The 21,030-nt window shown below is 38.4% G+C and overlaps 1 protein-coding gene across 8 annotated transcripts in view; it reads right to left on the minus strand.

The window, feature by feature from the left end:
* Positions 1 to 21,030, minus strand: part of EVI5 (ecotropic viral integration site 5) — an 84,065-nt gene that overhangs the window by 49,130 nt on the left and 13,905 nt on the right. Inside the window, exons 1-13 of one of the 8 annotated variants that reach the window (XM_064455501.1) lie at positions 19,746 to 19,845; positions 17,738 to 17,927; positions 14,434 to 14,658; positions 13,357 to 13,431; positions 12,570 to 12,695; positions 11,801 to 11,944; positions 10,667 to 10,756; positions 10,460 to 10,557; positions 9,034 to 9,094; positions 7,129 to 7,182; positions 4,667 to 4,699; positions 3,958 to 4,104; positions 1,762 to 1,827 (exon numbers count right to left, since the gene is read on the minus strand). In XM_064455501.1, the coding sequence (XP_064311571.1) occupies positions 1,762 to 1,827; positions 3,958 to 4,104; positions 4,667 to 4,699; positions 7,129 to 7,182; positions 9,034 to 9,094; positions 10,460 to 10,557; positions 10,667 to 10,756; positions 11,801 to 11,944; positions 12,570 to 12,695; positions 13,357 to 13,431; positions 14,434 to 14,658; positions 17,738 to 17,927; positions 19,746 to 19,759 (1,323 nt within the window). In that variant the 5' untranslated portion in view covers positions 19,760 to 19,845. Of the gene's footprint in view, positions 1 to 1,761; positions 1,828 to 3,957; positions 4,105 to 4,666; positions 4,700 to 7,128; positions 7,183 to 9,033; positions 9,095 to 10,459; positions 10,558 to 10,666; positions 10,757 to 11,800; positions 11,945 to 12,569; positions 12,696 to 13,356; positions 13,432 to 14,433; positions 14,659 to 16,375; positions 16,399 to 16,446; positions 16,493 to 17,737; positions 17,928 to 19,745; positions 19,846 to 21,030 lie in introns of those variants that run through there. The other 7 variants (XM_064455498.1, XM_064455506.1, XM_064455505.1 and 4 more) reach the window with 7 other exon arrangements.

Below are 21,030 nucleotides of genomic sequence, written 5' to 3' on the forward strand. Positions count from 1 at the left end.
CACTCATTTACAAGCATATGTTCCCTATATCAATTATTATGTGCTTAATTATTCATCATTTTAGCACAAGTCGCTGAAAAGAAACTAGGCATTATGGAGTCGCTGTAACAGTAACCAAATACACGGCTATAAATCACCTTGCAAAATGCATATGCTTCCATCTGAATGTTTAGTCAATTAAAATTCTATCTTCACATAATACACTTGGAATAGTCGTCTTAAAATTAAGATGTGAAGCAATTTTATCTTGAACTGACTCTCATTTCTCAGAATCAATTTTTCAAGCATTCAGGCTGATGAACTGGGCAATCATTGAAAATCAGAGTATCACGGGGAAACACTGAGATCTGCGTTCCGGAGGTGTATTTATAGCTGGCAGAAATCATTCAGTTATTCATTCATTTTCATCCACCCAGCAGGAGCTACCTTTTTCATTTATAAACAAAAGGAGACAACAGAAAAAAAAAGCCTTTGGCATGTAATCATCAGGAATAGCTTAGAACAGGCTCATTACTTTCACCCCTCACTCCTCAAATACCATCCCTCTTAGCATACCTCAAACGAAAACCTTCTGTATTCTGCTGAAGTCAGGCACAGCTTCCTCTATGCAGTTCTTGATTTATTAGAAGTATGAGGAAGAAACCGCCTTCCTCTTAACCTTTTGGTTACCCACCACATCTAGAAGCCTCGGGCAAGTTTCTGTATTTAAACATTAGACCTGCCAAAGACAGACTGATACCATTCTCTTCAAAGCCGTTCAGGCACATGGTTCGGTAGCTGAAGTGCTGAACTCTGAGAGCACTTCAGAATAACATTATCTTCACAACTATTTTTTCCAAGTTATCAATATAAAAAATTTGTACATGTTACACATTGCTTTTAAAGAAACCTGACCCTGACAGAGTTGCTCTCTTCTACGATGTAAACGTTTGCATCCAAAGTAAAATTAAGTGTGAAGACTCCATCTCAAACCTTACTATTTTCCACTTTTTCCCCTTCCAAATGACCTTAAATATATTCAGAAATGTTTGATGGCACTTAATGTTATTATGTAATCATTAGTACTGTTTTCAAGTCATCTGGGAGAAGTACTATAGTGGAACTTCCCTTCCTTTCACTAAAACAACAGTAAGAACCACATCTCTAAGTAGACTCAACACTTGGTAATAAAGTCATCCTGGTTCAACTAAAAACTCCCTATAAATACTTCAGCGCAGGAAAAGTTAGAGTTGCCTGGAATTTGGGCTTCTGGTGTTAGACTTCAGTCACAAGAATACTCCTCTGCCCACCTCCATATTCAGCCTCACAAAGCAGTGCTGCAATGCAGGACTTTTTTCATGCGCAGCCCCCTCCTGCAGGCACTTTCAATACTTCCCTTTAAGCCATCCAACTTGTGCTATCAAATCTCACAGAGCAGACAGGATAAACCCTAGATAATATTGAAACACAAATGCATAAGCTTTTTACAGAAGATATTTTAGCCTTCTTAGAAATACTATGGTTTAGATAATATTTTTGCTACCAACAAATGAAAAAACCTCCTCTTATTTCTCCTGGTTTGCAAGTAAAAGCAGGTTGAGTTTTGTTTTTTTAAACTCCATAGTGTTGTTCAGTAGAAGCTGCCACAAGAATCCTTAGGCAGTTCTTTTCATACATTCCTATTCCGAAATTCATATCCAAACTTTATAGTTTCTATCATGAAACAGACAACTCAAGACTGGAAAAGATGTAGATTACAAAATACATAGGATGATGCTGTACCTTTAAATAAGTACAAATGGCTGCATCGTTTATCTGTAAGTTCACTGTGCAATCATTTTTGCCAAACTGAAAAAAAATCGAGAAAAAACAACTATTAAAGCAAATATTCATAAGACCAACTGAAGAGGAGTACCGCCAAGAGCAAAGCTACCGGCGGTCGGAAGCGGCAAAAAGATTTGTCGGTGTACTCAATGCGAACGCCAAAATTCAGCGGATGGATTTCCACTAGGTGGTGCCCGAAGTGCGTGCAGCTGTTTGCGTTTGTTGCTCTGATTTCCATCCTTGGAAACAAAGTTTAAAAGCCTGTTCAATTACAAATCTTACTAATGCGGCAGAAAGCAGGGAACTACTAATTGAAACCATCTTAACACTTTCACCGCTTTGCCTAAGTTAATTCAGATGGTCCTCAAGACCACAGTGCTATTCCTTACACTTCAAAGTTAGTCAGCTGCCAGGCACAAATCCCTCTATAACCACATGGATTTACAGCCTTGGTGCCACGCATAGTCAGGCTATTTGCTACAGTCATGTTCACATTCAAGTGGAGGAAAACAAGGCTGCAAGCGCGCAGGGGAGGAAGCATGGCTCTTTAACTGCCCGTTCTCACATTTTACTTTCCACTCCTGCAATACTGGCCCTATCTTCCGCCCGCACAGCTCCCATCCAGCTATTTTTATGATCCACGGTTATCTACAGTTTTGCTCTGACAACCTGCCAGCTTCCCCATCACTGCTACTTCGTAAGGTCCCGAGTATAATTAAAAGCACTAGTTTTTAAAGTCATATTACCTGTCAATTAACCAATAGATAAATATAGCATTTTAGTCTCTTTTAATAACTTAATTGAGTTGAGGTAACACGGATGCCTCCAAAAACACATTCCAAAAGCATGTGTACTATTGTCAGACAGCAAACAGCTGGCTTCCCAAGTCTGTAAGTGTTTATTTTGTTTCACTTGAAACATTATAACATACCTAAATTTTGGAAATCACTGCCAGAACAGCCCCATCTTCCTAATCATAACCTCTTCACATTTTACCCCCTAAAGACATTGCTAAAGTTAAATAAAAGGCAGCATTACACATCACAGAGTAACAGATTATTAATAACTCCTTGCAACTATGCTAAGATGTACCCTCCTTTACACTGAAATGCATTAAACAGATATAATGAACTATTTCTATAATGTTGCATTTAAGTTATTATTTCTTTTCAGTTTAACAGTAAAAATCTCATCTCCACCTTCCAAGACGAGATACAAGTATGTCCAGAGCTTTGGGGGAAGATGTGTAAAACAAGTGCTATACGGGATCTGGTAAGCAGCTGCGGTGCACAGGAGTTCTAAAAAGTTGCATTTCATACACCTGAAACACCCACAGCTTCAAACAAGTACTTGGATACTTACTTAGAACATGAGCATATTCACATCAATGCTGCCAGCGCACAGTTCATGCAGCATGTGAAGACTGCTGAAACTGCTTCCCTCCCTCTCAATAGAGGATCCTGAGCACTTAAGTAGCTTACAGAAAGTATTTGCAGTCTCAGTCTTGCACATTGTACTACCTAAAGCGCATAGTACATACAGGCATACAGCTGCTAAAGTTATTTTCCCACTCTATCTGCACATAAACACACACCTTTTAATAAAGCCCTGTAGTTCCAAACTCAGGGACAACACCATTTTTGCAAGCAGCAAATTTAAGCATGCTAGGGGAAAAAAAAAAAATATATAGAAACACAGAAAAAACCATTAACATGGAAGAGACTGACTTAGATGAGAAGCTAGGTAAAGGCACTATGAATCAACTCCCGATTTGAGTATTCAGAGACACACAATTTGCAGTGACTAGATTCTTGGCATTAGGAGCTACCAAAGGCTTTGTGTGTGGTTTTTTTGTTAGTATTTTTTTGGTGGTGATGGGTTTTTGGGTCAGGTTTATGTTGTTGGGTTTTTGGCTTGGTGTGTTTTGTTGTGGGTTTTTAACTAATAACTTACATCTATCCAGCGTTACGAATCTCATCTATCAGTAAGAACAGACCAAAATACCACTTAGTCCAATTGGTGTAATTTTAAGAATGAAAATCACAACGAACAAGCATTTACAAGGACAGCACAGAGACCATGTCATGATGAGAAAAAAAAAAATCAACACAGGTGAGTGAAGAAGATGAGATGATGTGCTGCCAGGCTCCTTACCCATTGCTGCTGCTGTTGGAGCTCCCTGATGGTATTCTCAGCTTGCTCCAGTTTAGTAATGGCCTCATCACTCTGCTGTTTGATGGTGGCCAGCTCCCGTTTTATGAGGTAGTTTTCCTCAGCCTCCTGGGCCCTTGTCACTTGTCCCTTAGGACATAATTTTTTTTTTAAGCAATTGAGGACAAATCCAAGACAGACTGCCTTTGTGATGCTTAGCTGCTTATTTCATCAGATCGATTTTGCAAACAGCATAGAGTACAATTGGTAGAAATTTTAGGACGAGGTAGTACTAAACAGCTGCTTTAGTACTTTATTACAAAGTTCAGGAACCCTTTAGCAAGCACAATTGCGTACTTGCATTCAGTAAAATCCCTTTCATGCAATATTACTCAGTTGTACATGCAGATTTAAGTTCGCAATATTCAATTTCAGTGTTAATACAGTGTCATAGAATCCATTTGTCATAGGAATTTGTACCAAAAAATTACATTATGTTAGGAAAACAATATTATAGCGTGCATGTATTGGGTTTATACATGTTTAGTAAACAAAATTAAACAGGTTTCTAGCAAGAGATTAGCTCTATATTTATTCCAAATCAGCAAGGCAGGGATAGAGTACAGCATGCAAATATGCATGCATTAAAGCAGTTTGGGGTATTTTTGAGAGGAGGAAGAGTGTCATACAGTAAAAGACTAAGAGACTATACCTGTATCAATCTATCTGCCAAGGAAGCACTTTCCTACAAAGGAAAAATTCAGATAGGAATAAGGGAAAGAAAAACCAAAATAAAGGGGTGATAATAGTGACAAAAAAAGACCAGAGCTGAGAGAAAGAAAATGCCCAAATTCTACCCATTTTATGTACAAATTCTTTTTGCAAAATTAACAACTCTTCATATGAGTTAAGGCAACTCAGCCTGAAAGTCCCAGGAAGCAGCCTTTTCTGCAACAGATTTAACACAGTCCATCTTTGCTACAAGAAGTTCTCAAAGCCAGATTTCTGTAGCACTTAAAACTCACCCACAGGAGACTGGCTATCATTATCTGAGTGGCTGGCTTGCTTCCCTAATTAACAGAAGGTACTGACACATGATCTGATACGATCTAGAAGATAGATTTAAGATGCGGTCTATGGTCCATCCACAACATGAAAGGAAGGCATAATTTGAGCACAAAGGGAACTCCACTAAGCACCAAGGCATTCAGGCAGAACTAAAGCTTCCAAAAAGATGAAGCAGGAAATGGTAAATTGCTAAATGGTGCAAACTGACAGACACAAGTAGAAATTTCAACTATGACAGCTAATATTTTGTTTTACTGAACTCCCGCAGTAACTCAGTTGAGCAGTTCAGAGTCTCTTTCCTCCCCAAAGTTTTGCAAGAAAGACTTCCCCATTTATGCCCACTGACAAGCACTACGTTCCCCCCCGCCCCCCAAGTTGCACATTTAATTTCTACTCTATCACCCTTGAAAGCACTATATTTTTTGCAGATTCTACAACAGAGAACACATCTATTCACAGGCCATCTTTGTCCTTCTAACTTTTATTAAAACTGAAGTTCAAACTGGTTGGTAAGAGCTATTACTTAGAAGTTAAGCCAAGATGTTTGTCATTAAGGTACACTAAGGAACTCACAGCTAAAGCACATATGTCAGGGTGAGGGAAAAGAGGTTTTAAAACAAAAGTAAGTTTCCAACAGAAGAACTGAATGTGTGCGCTCACACTTTATGATCCGTTTTTCAGATGCTGTGATGATAGTGATCTTCAGAAATTCTTATTAACGCAACATTTCAAAATGGGAAAATGTTATCTAATTCCAGTCAGAATGAGATACTCTGAAAGTGAATTCTGAAATTCTAAGTACAGAATTTGTAAAAGCACTAGCGCCTGGCAGTTCATTATGGACTTCCTAATAAAATAATCTGATTTATACTGAACTTGCAGAGCTTTGAAGATAGGGATATTTATGATTATAAATTTGCCAAGCGCATTGACGTGATTCACTACAGCTTCAAACTTCTTAGGAAGAGTCTGCTCTTCTCAGTTAATTTTATCAGACCTTCAACATTAGAAAAAGATGTTTATGAAATTGTATTGGTCACAACATTCAAAACGTTCTCATTATATGCATTTTTTCCAAACTAAATTCCTAAATGAATTAATTAGAATTTGGCATAGTTTGACTTTTTTCCAAGAAACTGTAAGGGATTTAACATCTGACGTGTGACATGTGTCAATTATGTCACTCTAAATTGAATCTTTACCGTTTTCTTCCCTGTGAAACATGAACGACTGCAGCTCACAAGAGCATTCAGTTTCATTTGTTGAAAGATAGTTGCTATTCACAGTTAAGATGGACAAGAACGTTCTCATTCTAGAGCAGCGCAGCTCAGGTGCGATCTGTCCCAGGAAGCACAGTACCGGGATATAGGAGACCACTGGAGAACAACGCCTGCACGTTAGCAAGGTATTGACAATATCTATCGTGCATACTTTTAAAGGTATATCCAGTTAAAAAGAAGCCTAACAAAACTCTACTCCAGACTAAATCTTGAGAAATAAGCCTTAAAAGATATTCTACCACCACCACATACACATAACTGCTACAAAAATTCAAAGCTACATAAAACGAATTAATGGCAGCAGAGTTCCTGCACTGAATGCGACTGCTGCAACAACGCCCCTCTACTGCTGAATTGACTAGCGGTGAAATAATCTGCTTTCATCTCCATCTCTCTCTGGTCATTGGTAGGTCTGTCATTTTGCTCCTACATAAGAAGACCCAGCAACTTCAGCTTTGCAAAATTGAGGATTCTCTCACAATAACCTCTTTTCCACCCAAGCAGTCCACTACTTCATGTAGTCTTCTGGACTTGGAACAGATGCTTCTAATTCAGAAAGAAAGCAGTACAAGGAAAGTTGGGTATGTCAAAATGTTTGATTTCATATTCACTGAGAGCCAGACAGAATAACCCTAAAAAGCTACAAGCGCTGACCATAACTGCTTCATTATTGCCACGCTATTTGGCTAAGCACTGTTAGTAAACACCACAGATTAGCAGGGAAAACAGTAAGATATAATTCTGAGATTCCTATTTCACCTAATAAAGCTGCCATCAATTTAAGTATAAATTACCACAGATTAAGTCTAATCATCAACATACTTACTTTTTCTAATGTTTCAATGCGCTGTTTCAAAAGCCTATTTTCAGTTCGTAACCTCTGAAAGGAAAAGAGTTCAGAATTGTATTTAAGTTATGAATTGGAAGTCTGCTAAAAGCCAAGCAAGCTAACCACATTTTTATCTCATCACTTCTATGAAAATCAATATGAACACAAAAATAAATAGTGGCCTTTTTAACACCCCTTTAAAATTATGTACTAACTCAAAAGATGAGTTTGAAACAGCTTGATACAGCAAAGATGAGCCGTCTCGTGTTATACGGAAGCACCCGTCTTGACAGCTTCCTCTTCATAACCAGAGCCGGACACATGGCTACGGGTCATGAAAGCGTACTCCCTGCACTAGGACAGGCTAACAAGAGCACTACAAGGTTTCCTTCCTTTTCCTCCCAATAATTTATGTTAAATTATGTAATATTCATTTAATCTGCAGTCATAGTGAAAATTGTTTACCTGAGATGCCCCAGAAGTGAAAAATAATTGTACTGAATTGCGTATTTTACCAGGGCATTTCCTATACATTTCAGCAGTGGGCCTTCAGACAGAAAATACCTGTATCCCTAACAATAAAGCCACATATATCAGCCCAGTAGTGTTTTATTCTGCCAGGCTAAGAGGCAGATCAATGTGTTGGTTCTTCCATCTCCCTAAAGTATCAGAGCTTCTTAGCAGAAGAGCCTAAGTCAGAAAGGGTTTATGCAAGGTCCCAAAGCAGGGCCTAGAAACAGACAGCTTTGGTTTGTTGGGTTTGGTTGGTTGGGCTGGGGGTTTGTTGTCGCTTGGTTGGTTTGGTTTTGTTGGGTTCTATTTTTCTGGGGGAGGCAGCAGTGGGAAGAAGCAGGAAAGGATATGGAATGAGGTAAAATACTAGAATCCAATGTTACAATTGTCTTTCAAATTATTTTATTCTGCAGAGCGCTGTCATTTGAGTCCTGCAAATCTGATCTGAGATGCTATTACAGCAGGTCCTAACGCTAACTGCCTCCCTGCCTGTTACAATAACAAACTGCCTGAAAACACTCGGAACACCTTTGTGCTCCCAGGTGCGTGTCACTGACTTTTTCTGAAGAACCGATGCCTTAGAAACTGATATTGAAAGGCAAAATGACTAGCAGTGGACAGGAAGATGGAAGGCTATAACTTGCTCCCTCTAAGCTTTGTATATGATACCTGCCCATCATGTCTCTCTCTGCCTTTTCTCACGGAATTGGCTAAAAACATGACACAAGGAAGAAAATCCAGATCAAAATACCATGCTGTGAAAAAACGCATGAAAAAGCGAGAAGAAAAAGGCAGCAAAAGCCTATTTATGTCACAAAAGCAAAAAGATGCAGTGTCTAATACAGTAAGTAGGTCAGTTAGTCAAAGGACAACATGAACTGCACTCCCAAGGGTGTTTTTTTAACCAACATTATGTATCAATTGCAGAAGCTCCAGAAGAAAAAGTGACTGCAGACGGAAGACTCAATCTTGGGTCCAATGCTAAGAAAAATCAAGATCTCAAAATCAACGATAAACTAAAGTGCGTTCCTGTAAACGCTATCTTAACATGTGTTTTACAAGCCTCCTGTGTAGGACACCTACATCTAAACCAGCATATTTGGAACCTCTGAAAAATGAGGCCATCTGTAATCAAGCTTTAGTCAGCAGAAAATAATGAAGGCTAAGTACAGCAGCTCTGCACCAAAGATTTTTCTTTAAATGTCCACCAGAAGTTTCAATCATTTCACTAGAAGTGTCCTTTATGACCAGACATCCCAAATACAAATGCCGAAAGAAAAGAATTTGGGGACCTCAATTACATGTCCCACTACACATACAGATCAAATATGTAACCCCATATCTAGGAATTAAACTGATCCATAAACAAATTGGTTGAGGGTCTCTTACTTTAATTTCAACTTGTTCTTCCATTTCTTTTGTCTTTATTGTAGTGTATTCCTTTTCTAACCTAAAATTAGAAACAGTAAATTACGATTAGAAAAAAATTGTGGATAACTCACTTGTTGGTGTACTACTGAACAAACAGCAGAACAGAGATACAAATTATTGACATTTCCTCTGTTTAAGTGGCCACTTGAAATGCACTCCTGTAAGTATTTAAATTTAGTTTTAATGCCCAGCCTAAACACAAATACTTCTGTTGACAGGAACAGACTCTGAACCAGCCCTCAAGTGCAGGTGCTTGCTTGTATACATTTATAGTGACAATGATTTCGAGCTACTCCAAAATAACCACTCAATGTAATTATACAATAACCAATTCAATAGAACCAACCAAAACAAAAAAGACCTTGGAAAGCCTGCAAGACAAAGACACAAAGAGATTTGATACAAATATCTTAAACATATAAAACAATTCTGGGCCCTGTCCAGCAAGCCACAAAATTGTCCCGACTGAAAAAGGTGGCAACAAGAAAAAACAAGCTGAGATAAACAATGCCTCTACAGAAGGCAACCAAGGAAGTTTAGGCTCAGGGTGGTAGGATTTTGAACTACATATGCTCACATTGGCTTTCAGAGAAAGGGTTTTTCCTGAAAGCTTTGTTATTCCATCTGTTTTAGAGAAGACTGCTCACTCCACAGCACTGATCAGACCCCTGACAGAAGGGTTGGCAAATTCAACTTGAAAGGCCCTAGCACAAGCTGCAGTGTAAGAACAGCGGAGGTACAGTATGTTACAACCAACTGGACAATCAACAAACTTAACCCTGGAAAAACACAGTGCGTGCAGCTTGGCTTATCAAAACCTCATTTACCAAACAGCAAAAAAGAGAAGACATGCAACTAGCCTTAAAAATAGGTATTATACAATTATCAATGGTGTTAAAGTTTCATCAATTTGTATTTTAAACAGCATTAATCTTGACCGTACATGCACTCTTTATCACTGTGAATTCTTTTCCAGTTCCTGACAACTAAAGAATTTAGGCCAGATCATGAAGTTTAACCTCCTTCCCCTACTTCACCCTCAAAAAACCCAAACATCTCCCCCTCCCAAAAAGCCACCCCCCCCCACTTTCTATTCAGATTGTTTACAGCAGTGCCATAATTCCCCATAACTTGCAACTTTCTTCAAAAAGGCTATTTTTATAAACAAGATATAGCTTCATTTTACATAAGAAAAATGGCAAGTACTGCTTTACAAAAATTTTCTTGCAGACAGAACTTTGGTTTTAACTGTTAATAGTATAAAACACCAAGAAATTTAAAGATGGAAAATTCAGAATGAAATACTGAATAGCTAGTTGTAAAGACAAACAAACAGCAGCTCTTAGCAACAGTACAATCTATTTTCTCAAAATATTATACCTACTTTTTCATCTTTTTTGCATTGTATTTGACTTGGTAAGATGCTTGGATTAATTTGTCTGGACCACTGTCAAACTGATGTGGAATGACCTTTTGAAAGTGCTAAAAGCAATCAGAGCACAAGATTACATATAATTAATAGCTGCAAGGAAACACACACACACTCTACACATTTCAGACATCTCTTACAATTATTATAACCTTAATTTACCTGTAACATTCCTTCCATGTCAAGCTGCAGTAATTCTGCCTGGTTCATCTGAAGTACTGCTAACCCTACTCGAAATACTATCTCTAAACCCTGAAAACAGAAGTTAAGAAATATCCAATAGTTATTCATGGCATTGTCAACAGCACAGTTCGATTCCACTATTCCCTAATGTTGGAAATCTCATTCAGTTTCTCAAACAAGCAAAAGGGCTACTGAAAATTCTCTCTACAAATTGGTTATGAGTTTCTTATTTGGTCCCAAGGACAAGCAGTCCAGCTATTTGTCCTGATGCCAGACCCATCCCTCCCTTGGAGAAGCTAGTACTGAGGCAAACACTCTTGAGTGACAGGTGTTGTCTATGTCAGCTTTATCAAAAGTCCTAAATATGTCTAGTACAAAACCCCCCAGGTACTTCTCAGAAAAGCCATTTTCATTTCAGACATGGTACAACGCAGTTCAACTATCTAAACAGATACAAGGGAGTGTCTGACTTATATATACTATCGTGGACACTCTTGAGTGTAAGCCCAAAGGATCCACCTTTGACTTTCCATTATCTAGAAGATGACTGCAGAGAAAGAGCATAAGCAGACCCTAAGCTTTGGTTTGCTACCAGTTGCAACCACGCAAAACTCCAATCCTAAACACAACTTAGGTGTCTTTGTGACAGTGACACTGAACAATTCAGTAAGTTTCTTTGGCTACTGTTCATCATCTGGACAACAGAAGATGGCAACACTCCCTCTTCTTGGCCTGCATATCCCCATGGAGCTTTAACTTTGGCCTAAAAGCAGCATTACTTTCCACCCCAAACATACTATAATACTGAGAAACTGCTGTCCCTGTTGGACACAGCGCTTATTGCATTGCATCTGGCACTGACGGATTTGGTAACTCTTCAATAGGCTTAGAGGACCAAGTTGCATACAGCATCTACATTCAAGGAGTTGGCCGCTCTTCCCTGACAAACTACATCCAAAGGCATCTTCCCCTACAAAATAATCTCATAAGCATAAGGACTAAAAAGCAAGAATATCCGAGATTTTCCCATCGTAATGGGACTTATACCACTACCTAAGTAACTGCTTTTCACAGCTACTCTTGAAGTAGAACATGTGAGTATTGAATAGTTACCTCAGACATAAAGATATCAAATATTCTTGTTGCAATTGGTAGTGGAAAAGTTGTAAGGAATATAGTTAGAAACCATGACGATGCATACATAGAAGTGTGGAAACTCTGAGACTGAAAGTGCACATAAAGCTCCGGAAGATGCTCCTAGAAAAGAGGAGGAAGAAAAAATATATATACATTAAGCTTCTGCTGGCAGTTTTAGTATGTCCATGTTTTTGAGAAATTTTGAATAAAAAATAGAAATAAATGATATTTAGTACAGGCAGCAGCTTCCTAACACAGGACTAGAAAAAAAACATTACTCATCATTATCACAAACCATGCAACTGAATTCCCAGTATAGAACCTACAACACTCTACCCTGCAAACCAGATTACAAAAACACCTCCTAATCCCAATAGGAAGTCACAAGCTTGTAAATCCTTAAGTCATATCTAGAATGAGGTACAAAAAAGAAATGGGAAGATCTAGGGTATGGCCAGATACTTCTGTCTTATTTGCTGCCTAACATCCCACCCTGATCAGTGTTAGGGACTGGATCACAAAACACAAACCTATTTGTCTCTATCAGCCTGACCAAGAAAACAAGTTTTGTGTCCCCCACATCTGAACAAAAACGCGGCCACATGCATTCACTTCTGGAGTTCTGAAACTAGCTCCTGTCAAGAGAACAGCCTATTAGCCAACGGGTATGCCTGCTCTTGAACGGTAATTCCCAAGTTCCTTATTAATGGCTGCTGAAGAAAGCTTGATAAGATGTTGTATGTACCTGTATCATGCATTCAAACTGGTACATACAAAGGCCCAGTTCAGCCATGCTTGGTTTAAAGAGCTCTCGTAGTCTGTAATCTTGCATTAATTTAACAAACACACAAAATGCCTCTTCTTCTGGCATCTATAATTAAAAATAAAAAAGCACAGTGAACACTCTGGACAAATTTAAGGGTATATCAGAGGAAGTGTCTGGGAGGGTTTAGGGTTGGGTTTTTTGTGTGTCATGGGTTGGGTTTTCTTTTGTTTGGTTTTGGGTTATTTGTTTTTTGTTTCAAGGAATTTATAACCAATTACTGTGATGACCTTTTGTATATATTGAAGTCCATCAAGTAATTTATAAGCTGAAATGGAGGTCTGCAAATTTCTTATAAAATACCCTACTTTGTCATAAAGCAAAAGGCAGTATTACAAAGGCAGCTTTAAGATTATCAAAGTAACCGTGAAGTTCCATTTGAACTGGGAGGAGATTCAGCAGAACAGAACTGAAATGAGAAGTTTGTTCATAGTCAGAACAACATTCACCAAAATATCTTTCAAGTCCACAATTCCCCCCTTAGCTCTGAGAAATAAATGTGTTCTCCCACTCAAAGATAGCATCATCTTGGCAAATGGAATGAGAGAATAAATATCATTTGATTTGCAGAGTAAACGGCTGCCCTTGACAACTCTGTTCTAACAAAATGACTACAGAAAATTAAAAGGATTCGCAATAAACCACCATGATACACTATGCATTCTGGCATGGATTTTAAGGGTTCATGTATTTTTAATATCATGTTTACCTGCATAAGCAGCAATCCAACTATAAAAGCGCTTCCTTGACAGTATCCAACCTCACGATCCACCAAAGAATAAGCCTAGGAAATAAAGTTTTAAGACTCTCCACAATTAGAACAGTATTATTAATAAAAATTAACCACAGTTCATGCTGTTATTTTTGCTAATAACTTAACTCTTCCTCTCCCAAATCCAGTGAGGACAGACATTCTATTCGGAAGTCCTAGTCAGATATTCTAGTTGCTACCTGCTGCTACAAAGAGGTACAAACTCTGACAGCCTACAAAGCCAGAACTAAGGCATACCTACAGGAACATACATGCAGTTTTCAACTCCAGGAATTTGCCAAAAGGTAAGAGACAGCTGGCAACAAACTGCACGAGGCTACTACTTTTGTAGGAGACAGACCTGACAACCAAACAGTTCTTTTCAGAAAAATTACGTGCTGCAGTTCTATTTATGGGTGGAGGAAATGCAGTGATCTCCATGCACTTTGCATCTTCACCTTGGAGTTACGGAAGTTACTATGATTTGGAAGCCTTTTCTGTTGAAACTACATCGTATGGAAAAGTGTCTTTCAAAATTTAAGCTCTAGTACAATCAAGACAAAGCAACGCAAGCAATTTTACAGTGGCATTCTCATTTTGTGCTTGGGCACTGCAACAACTGCGCATCAGCTTGTACCTGCCGTTTGCTGCTACCACTTGCAGGTTCAGAAACACCCGAACACTGAAGGCTAGTTCTGATTTAAAATGTTTTGTCTTGGTTAACATTGTTAACTTCACTTCACGGCACACATTATTCCATTACACTATCAGCAGTTACCATGTGACTCTGTTTTAATACAAACTTAATAAGCTTTTAAAAATCTCTTATAAAGTATAACCATTAACTAGAGGAATACCATATTTGAAAGCTCTCTCTGAAACTGGGATGTAATTTGCTAAACCATTTCAGTGTCGAGTAAGTTTAAAAAAAATTAAACACATGAAACTGATGCCAGTCCACTACCTACAAGGCAATTTTCTAAACTCTTGTGCACGTTCTTGCTAACATATTTTCTGTAGGAATTCGTGACTTACCTTCATTACATTGAACAAGACCTCCTGCCCAAGGCTGTCTTTTTCTTTAAAAAAATCATGTTCAGGGTATGTTCTAGCAATGTCCCTTCTTATTAATTTCTCACAAGGAGATGTCATTTTCAAAAGCTCTGAATACTGATCCTTGATCGGCATGCTTTGAGCACTGCATAAGAGTTGCCAAACGATTGCTCTGAAATGATGAGGTATCCCTTTTCGAACAAGCTCCTAAAGCACAAAAAATATATACAAATTCATTTATATTTCCTGGAAATATAAACATAAGCCTAAAGAACAAAACACTTCAACAAATTAAGTTCCTCATAACTTCAGAAAACAATTATATTATGTCACAAACCAACCATACTGTTTATAATGTGTAAGTCTCAAATTGTGTGTGATGGATTGTTAGGTCACAGAATAAGGAGATTCCAAATCATTTTTAGTGGCTAAATTAGCTAATGAGAGTAGTCCCTTATTCACATAAGCTACTTGAAAAACTTCATATTCCAGTAATTTTCAACAAGAACTCCCATTAGCCAGAATTTAATACAGTTATTTTTATATTTCACAGAAGACGACTGAAAGTAACACCCTTAATTATATTTGTAGTGATCGAGATAAGTTTACTTGGTGATTTCTTATTTCCAAGACAGGTAAATGATAAGAAGTAGAACTAACTGTAGCACAGCCAACTGCAACAAACACACCTGCACAGCACTACTAGCAGAAGTCATTTGACAAACTTGACAAGTTGTGCCTAACTTCTCTGGTGTGCCAGTTTTCCCAAGTTCTCTTTTAAGAAAGCATTTAAATGTAGTTTCAGATACCAGACCAAGAAAGCATGAGGTTTACTTCTATTGAATTCACTAAATTTATCTCCCCTGAAAAAAAAAGCTAGATATTATTCAATTCCTTCCTAGGTGTTATACAAAACCTTCCCAGATCAATAGATCTAGGAACTTGATACCTGTCTTTTCAGAAAGCACAAGCAGAAAATAGTCTTGTTGCTTGATCTGAAAACTGAGGAAAAAAGCATGAGTCAGAAAGTTTACAGACTCTCTTAGTGGTACTTTTTGCAAGTAGGGTCAGTCCGACCTAGGAGGTTGTCTCTTCAAGAGAAAAGGGTTCCTTTAATAATTTTTGGTACCTTAAGAACTGTTATCAAGTGTTCTGTCTCCATATTCTGTCTCCTAAAGGATAGTTTCTGCCACTAGTATTTATTCTACAGCCAGAGTAATCTCCTATGCTGCAAAGTGTCCTCTTTTTCTTGTTTGTTCCAAATATTTCTCCTACTTCTCCAAACTGATTACTTAACACAACAGTGATAACTTTTAAAAAGACTCTTGCTTTCAAGTTTTGTTTTTGTTAAGCTTGAACTCCTGCTATAGAGTTCTGCATCGCTGACCTCAATTTTATAGTATCCCTAAGGTCTCCAGCCTCCTTCAGAACCATCCTAGTAGTGCCACTCCAACTCTGTCCTGTCCACAACACAAATGCAACACCCTGTGTTGTTTCCTAAATGACTTCCAACACCAAGATATCAGCACATCAGCTTTCCACATCTGTCTTTAGCTATCATTTGTCAACAACGCACTATCAGATTGTAGATCAGTCATCTAAAGCCTCAAGGGCTACTAATAACAAGGCATAAGCAAGTGGTTTTCTTTAAGTTACCATGCTCCTGCTTGGCAGAACAGGGTTAATCCTTCCAGAATTCCTAAAGGAATGGCAGGAAAACGCACCTGCTACGCAGCACTAAAATGACGCTTTTCTACGCAGTACTACGCACACTGAAAAGCAGGACTTGAGTAATCCTTCAGAAGCCCTCCACAAACAGGAAGCGAGTTCTGAAGTAGATCAAGAGACAGGAGGATAGAACACATCACCTATGCAGGAAGGTATATACGCCTATGTCTAAAACTTAAAACAAAAACAAACTTACCAGGTATCTAATAACTTAAGACCAGCTTTTACAGCCAAGACAAAAAGGCACCTACGCTGCTAAAGTCATACCTACTGGCACAGTCAGGAAATAGGTATGGATGTTCTGGTATTCCATCGTAAATGCAGAATGATACAGTTTAGGCTGATTTTCAACAAAGAAAATAAAAACAAAAAAATATTGAGAATTATTTAACTAGCAAAGGAACACTCACTAGCAATATCATTAAATATTTACTGAAAGTTAGTCAAATACTCCCCAAATTATACTTGGCCAGCTGTAAAAACAAGTGATACTTATGACACTAAAATGTTCAAATGCAGGCAGTTCAGATGAATTCTATCTAGCCAGATCTACTTATTACCATCTCACTTCCTTCTCTCGCCAGGTTCATGCGGCCTTCTTTTCACGGCCTTTTGGGAACATCTTTCCAGAAACTGTTTTGCCCATGCAAGCAGAAAGTCTTGAATTCATTTTCTTCCCTTGTTTCCTCTCTCAAGTCATGTTCTCCCTTCACAATTGCTTCACATAAAAGATACTTTACTTCAGCGTATTGTTCTGCCTTCCCACAACCTATTCATATACACACATTTCAAACTGCTCAAAAGACCTTGAAATTTGTATTCTGCACATAAAACTACCGACTAGAGCCAATAAAGACCCAAAGCAGAGCAGACTTGCCTACGAGCAAAAAATCCCACGCTGCTGTACTTGCTGCCTCTGAAACACGGATGTGTTCAAATGCCCTCCGTGCGTTCTGGTTCGAATTTAAAGGGTAATTGAATTCCACTTCTGTACATGCCCACAACTAACCCAGACACACTGGCCAACGTTTGTCCGGTCCACTCGGAATTTAGAAACTTTGTGTTCCTCTGCTTAAGGTCATCCCTGGGGTCAACACACTTGGCATGCACAAAAAACTAAACTCAGAGCCCCACACAGTAGAATCATCAGCTCTTCTAATAAGAATGCTTTAGAAAGACAGCTTCTCAGTGGGAAAATAATCATAGCATCCAGATGTCAGGGGCCCTTAAGTGGGTTTGCAGTGTTCCATTTTGGGAACATGAAGCAAATCTTCCCTGTATTCACGGGAATCTCTCAGTAGAGGTAGACCAAAAGCTTTAGGATTCAAAAATATCGGAAATGCATCTAGTTGTCAATAAGAGACTTTTGCTCGGCAAAACTGTTACCAAAGCCTGGTCGCAGTTACATAGGAACCACCAAAGCCTAGGGATGGAACTATATCCAACTGGAAGATTTTACTACATATTTATTTAGAAAAATAAAACCAATAGGAAGACCAAACAGTATCACTGATATCACATTACAAATATATCCTCAAAAACAGTGTCCCACTATTACCTTAACTTGTTTTTCTTTCTTTTTCCGTGCATCTTCCCATTCATTCACAATCCTCCCCCACAGGATCCATGAGTCTTCTTCAAGATGGCTGAGATTGCTAGAAGCTGATGAACTAGATACAAGAGAAGACCCACTATTCCTTCTTGACCCATTTACTGATCGCAAGGATTTGCTATCTGTTTCCAAGAGTCTGCAAAGAAAACACACAAAAAACAAATTCACCAACTTCTAATCACAGGACCACACTATGAATTGTTTGTTTAGAAGTCAATTGTTCCAACCTCTTTACAAAAAATGCACCCAAAGGTTCAGTGGAACAGTTTTTCCAGCATCCATTTACACTAAATTTGAAAAGAACTGGTCAATACTACTGTTTCTTCTTGAGATCAAGTCATTCTGCAGACAGAACAACAGCTCACATTGCAGCCTTTTAAGAAAGGGGTAAGAATATCACATCATGCAGACAGAGAAGCAAGATTTTAATACAAGTGTTTTGTGGTCCCTTGAACTAGATCTTAATACATAAAGGTATCAAATTAGAGAACATACAGAAGCATTGCAAGTCCAACACTATTACACATTCATCAGCTGGAGATTAATAGCCCTACTGGGCAGATGTGCAAGTTTTGTTCCGAGGCCTAAGTACCAGCAAGAGGGCTTTGATTTCACTAGCAACAAAAACCCCACAGCTGTCGTGCATCAGACTGACAAGGAGCACATAAGGAAGTCAAATATCCTCAATGATAATGTCAAATGTCAAAGTACTGCAAGAGACAGTAATTTCAAAGGAAAGACAAAAAATTAGCCTCCTAAAAGTCTACCTAATTACAATTTTTTTTTAATTGACACTGTAAGTACAGACAGCATAATTAAAACCTGAAGCAATTTTAAAGCACCTGATACTTGCTGACAACTGTTTATAAAACACCATATTGATTTGTGAACACGGGAAAAATCTCGGACCAAAAGAATGATGAACAGGCCACAATAGCAGTTAGTATAGCTAATGAATGTGTAATTAAAGCCTGGAGTTCAGATCTGAGAACTCCTGGGGTTATCAGGGAGTGAGAGATACATGAAGATGTGCCAAGTGCTGGGCAAGTTGCTGAAGAGGCTTCCCTGTTAGCTGTTTGTTACGGGCATCAATTTTGCAAGGAGCTGGGGATTCTGGGCAAAAAGGCATGCTTCGTCCTCAACTAATATTGAGCCCCATAAGCAGGGGGAAATTTTTTAGACCACGTCAGGTTAAGAGCAAGAATTCAGAGTAACTTGAAAAAGTGCTTTGCTGTATTATCAAGAGCTTCCTTTGGGCTTTAACGTCCAAGAATTCCAACATCTGTAAATGAGAGTGATCTGGTTGAATAATTCCTCAATGCACCGACACAGAAGCTAACACACACACCCCCAGCATTTCAGCAAGGTCAGGTTTGGTTTTAGATATTTAATAAATTATAACCTGAGCTACATCACACCCAAGACTATATACAAATCTCAGCATACCTACAATTCTTAAGCTCTCTGCTATGGTAACAGATCTTTACACTAGCTTTCCTTGTTCCCAGCTTTCACTTACTGGTGTTTATGGAAGTTAGAGAAAAAAGGTAATTTAATTCATCAAGACAAGTACAGTCTCTGCAGCAGTATTTTGTTTGGAAAAGGGTTAAATATTAGTGCCTTTGGGGAAAAAAAAAATCAAGCTTTTTGAAGGCCAAATTTAATTTAGTCCATATGAAGGAATGCAGAAAAATCTTGTTTTAAGGAAAAAGTAACAAAATTCATTTTTAATGTTTAGAAGCCTGGCCTGTACTGATCCATAATGAAAATTTATGGTTCGGAACTCCTCCTCTCAATCTGAGGCAGTGCCTACAGATCAAATTCAGAGTAATCACAGAGGAAAAACAAGTACAGATTATAAGCAGCACATTATGATTATAAAAAAAGAAGGTTCTAAGTAGTCGCTTTCAGCTTTCTATAGAAGTTATTCTACGTTTCTGTAATTTGACCTTACCTGGATAAACTCATTGTCCTTAGATTTGAAAATGGGAAGTTCTTTTTACAGTAAGTAGCGAGTTCTGTGGAATTTAGTCACTGTTTTTCTTTCACCTAAAGCTTTATAAATGATTTACTAATGCCTAACAGCTCCACCAGGACTCTGGACCGAGCTACCTCATGATTCTGAGGGGACTTTCAGTATAATTGGATTGCAAAATGCTACAAGACATAGCTTGAGTTCTTTCCATTTCTAACTGTTTAACTAATTCATATTCTCCTTATTGACATAAAAGCCAACAGTGAAAAGGAAACTTTTACAAATATCCACCACCAGCAATTCTTCCAGCAAGCAGAAATAAGAGTAATTCCCTGTGTTGAGTGCAATTCCTTGTCAACAAAGTGCCGCTGTGCTAAAACACGGATGCAAACTCTTCTGAAACTACTGTGCACGCAGCATAAGAACATCACATTTCCATATTAAAAGTGTAGTATCTCACAAGAAAAGGTACACAAGATAGGATAGCCTCCAATCAGAATTCACACAGAGGACTCATGTGGGATTGAACAACATGTGGCTATAGTTAAAGAAAACCAGACAGGATTGGCCAGCTTATTTACTAAATAAGGAAAGCTGGCTTGAAAAAGAAAGGCTAGCAAACCCAAGCTCACATTCTTCCTTCAAGAAGCAAAATAGCCTAACTGCGGGGCTTAATGAGATGACTCTAGACATAAAGACACTACACTAACACAGATAAGCAGTCCAAAGAACGGATACTACTGCTTTTCGAATCAAAGTTAGTCACTTAGTCACGAACAGAGCCAAATGCCTCAGATTAAACACAAGTTAGCTTTCTTAAAAGCACTTTTTTTCTTCTTTTGATAAATCCTCAATTTGCTACTTGCACAGCAAAAATTACATAGAGGTCATCTTCCGATGAAAGACAATCCCATAAACCACAAGGACAAGAGGATGAGGTAGTTCTAGAAGTTGCCTTCCATTCTCAGTCAAGAACTAGACAGATGTAACAAATTGCCCATAAATAGCATTGCTATTAGGATGCAGAATACAAACATGAGAGAAAACACGCCCAGTGACATAATGGCATTAGCCCCTCCTCCCCTACTTCTCCTCTACTGCAAGTTACCACCCTCATAACAATCAGCAGAGTAAAAAAAACTCGAGTACCTCAATGGCCCCAGTGCAAAGTCCAGCATGCCAGCAGAGACTGGAACAGAAGCTAGTTTGAGCTAAGCTGTCAAACTCTGCACTTCACTACAGCACAAGGGATAGCAATCTTCAG

The sequence above is a fragment of the Phalacrocorax carbo genome, chromosome 6 (assembly GCF_963921805.1).
Source record: "Phalacrocorax carbo chromosome 6, bPhaCar2.1, whole genome shotgun sequence".
NCBI classification, from domain to species: Eukaryota; Metazoa; Chordata; class Aves; order Suliformes; family Phalacrocoracidae; genus Phalacrocorax; species Phalacrocorax carbo.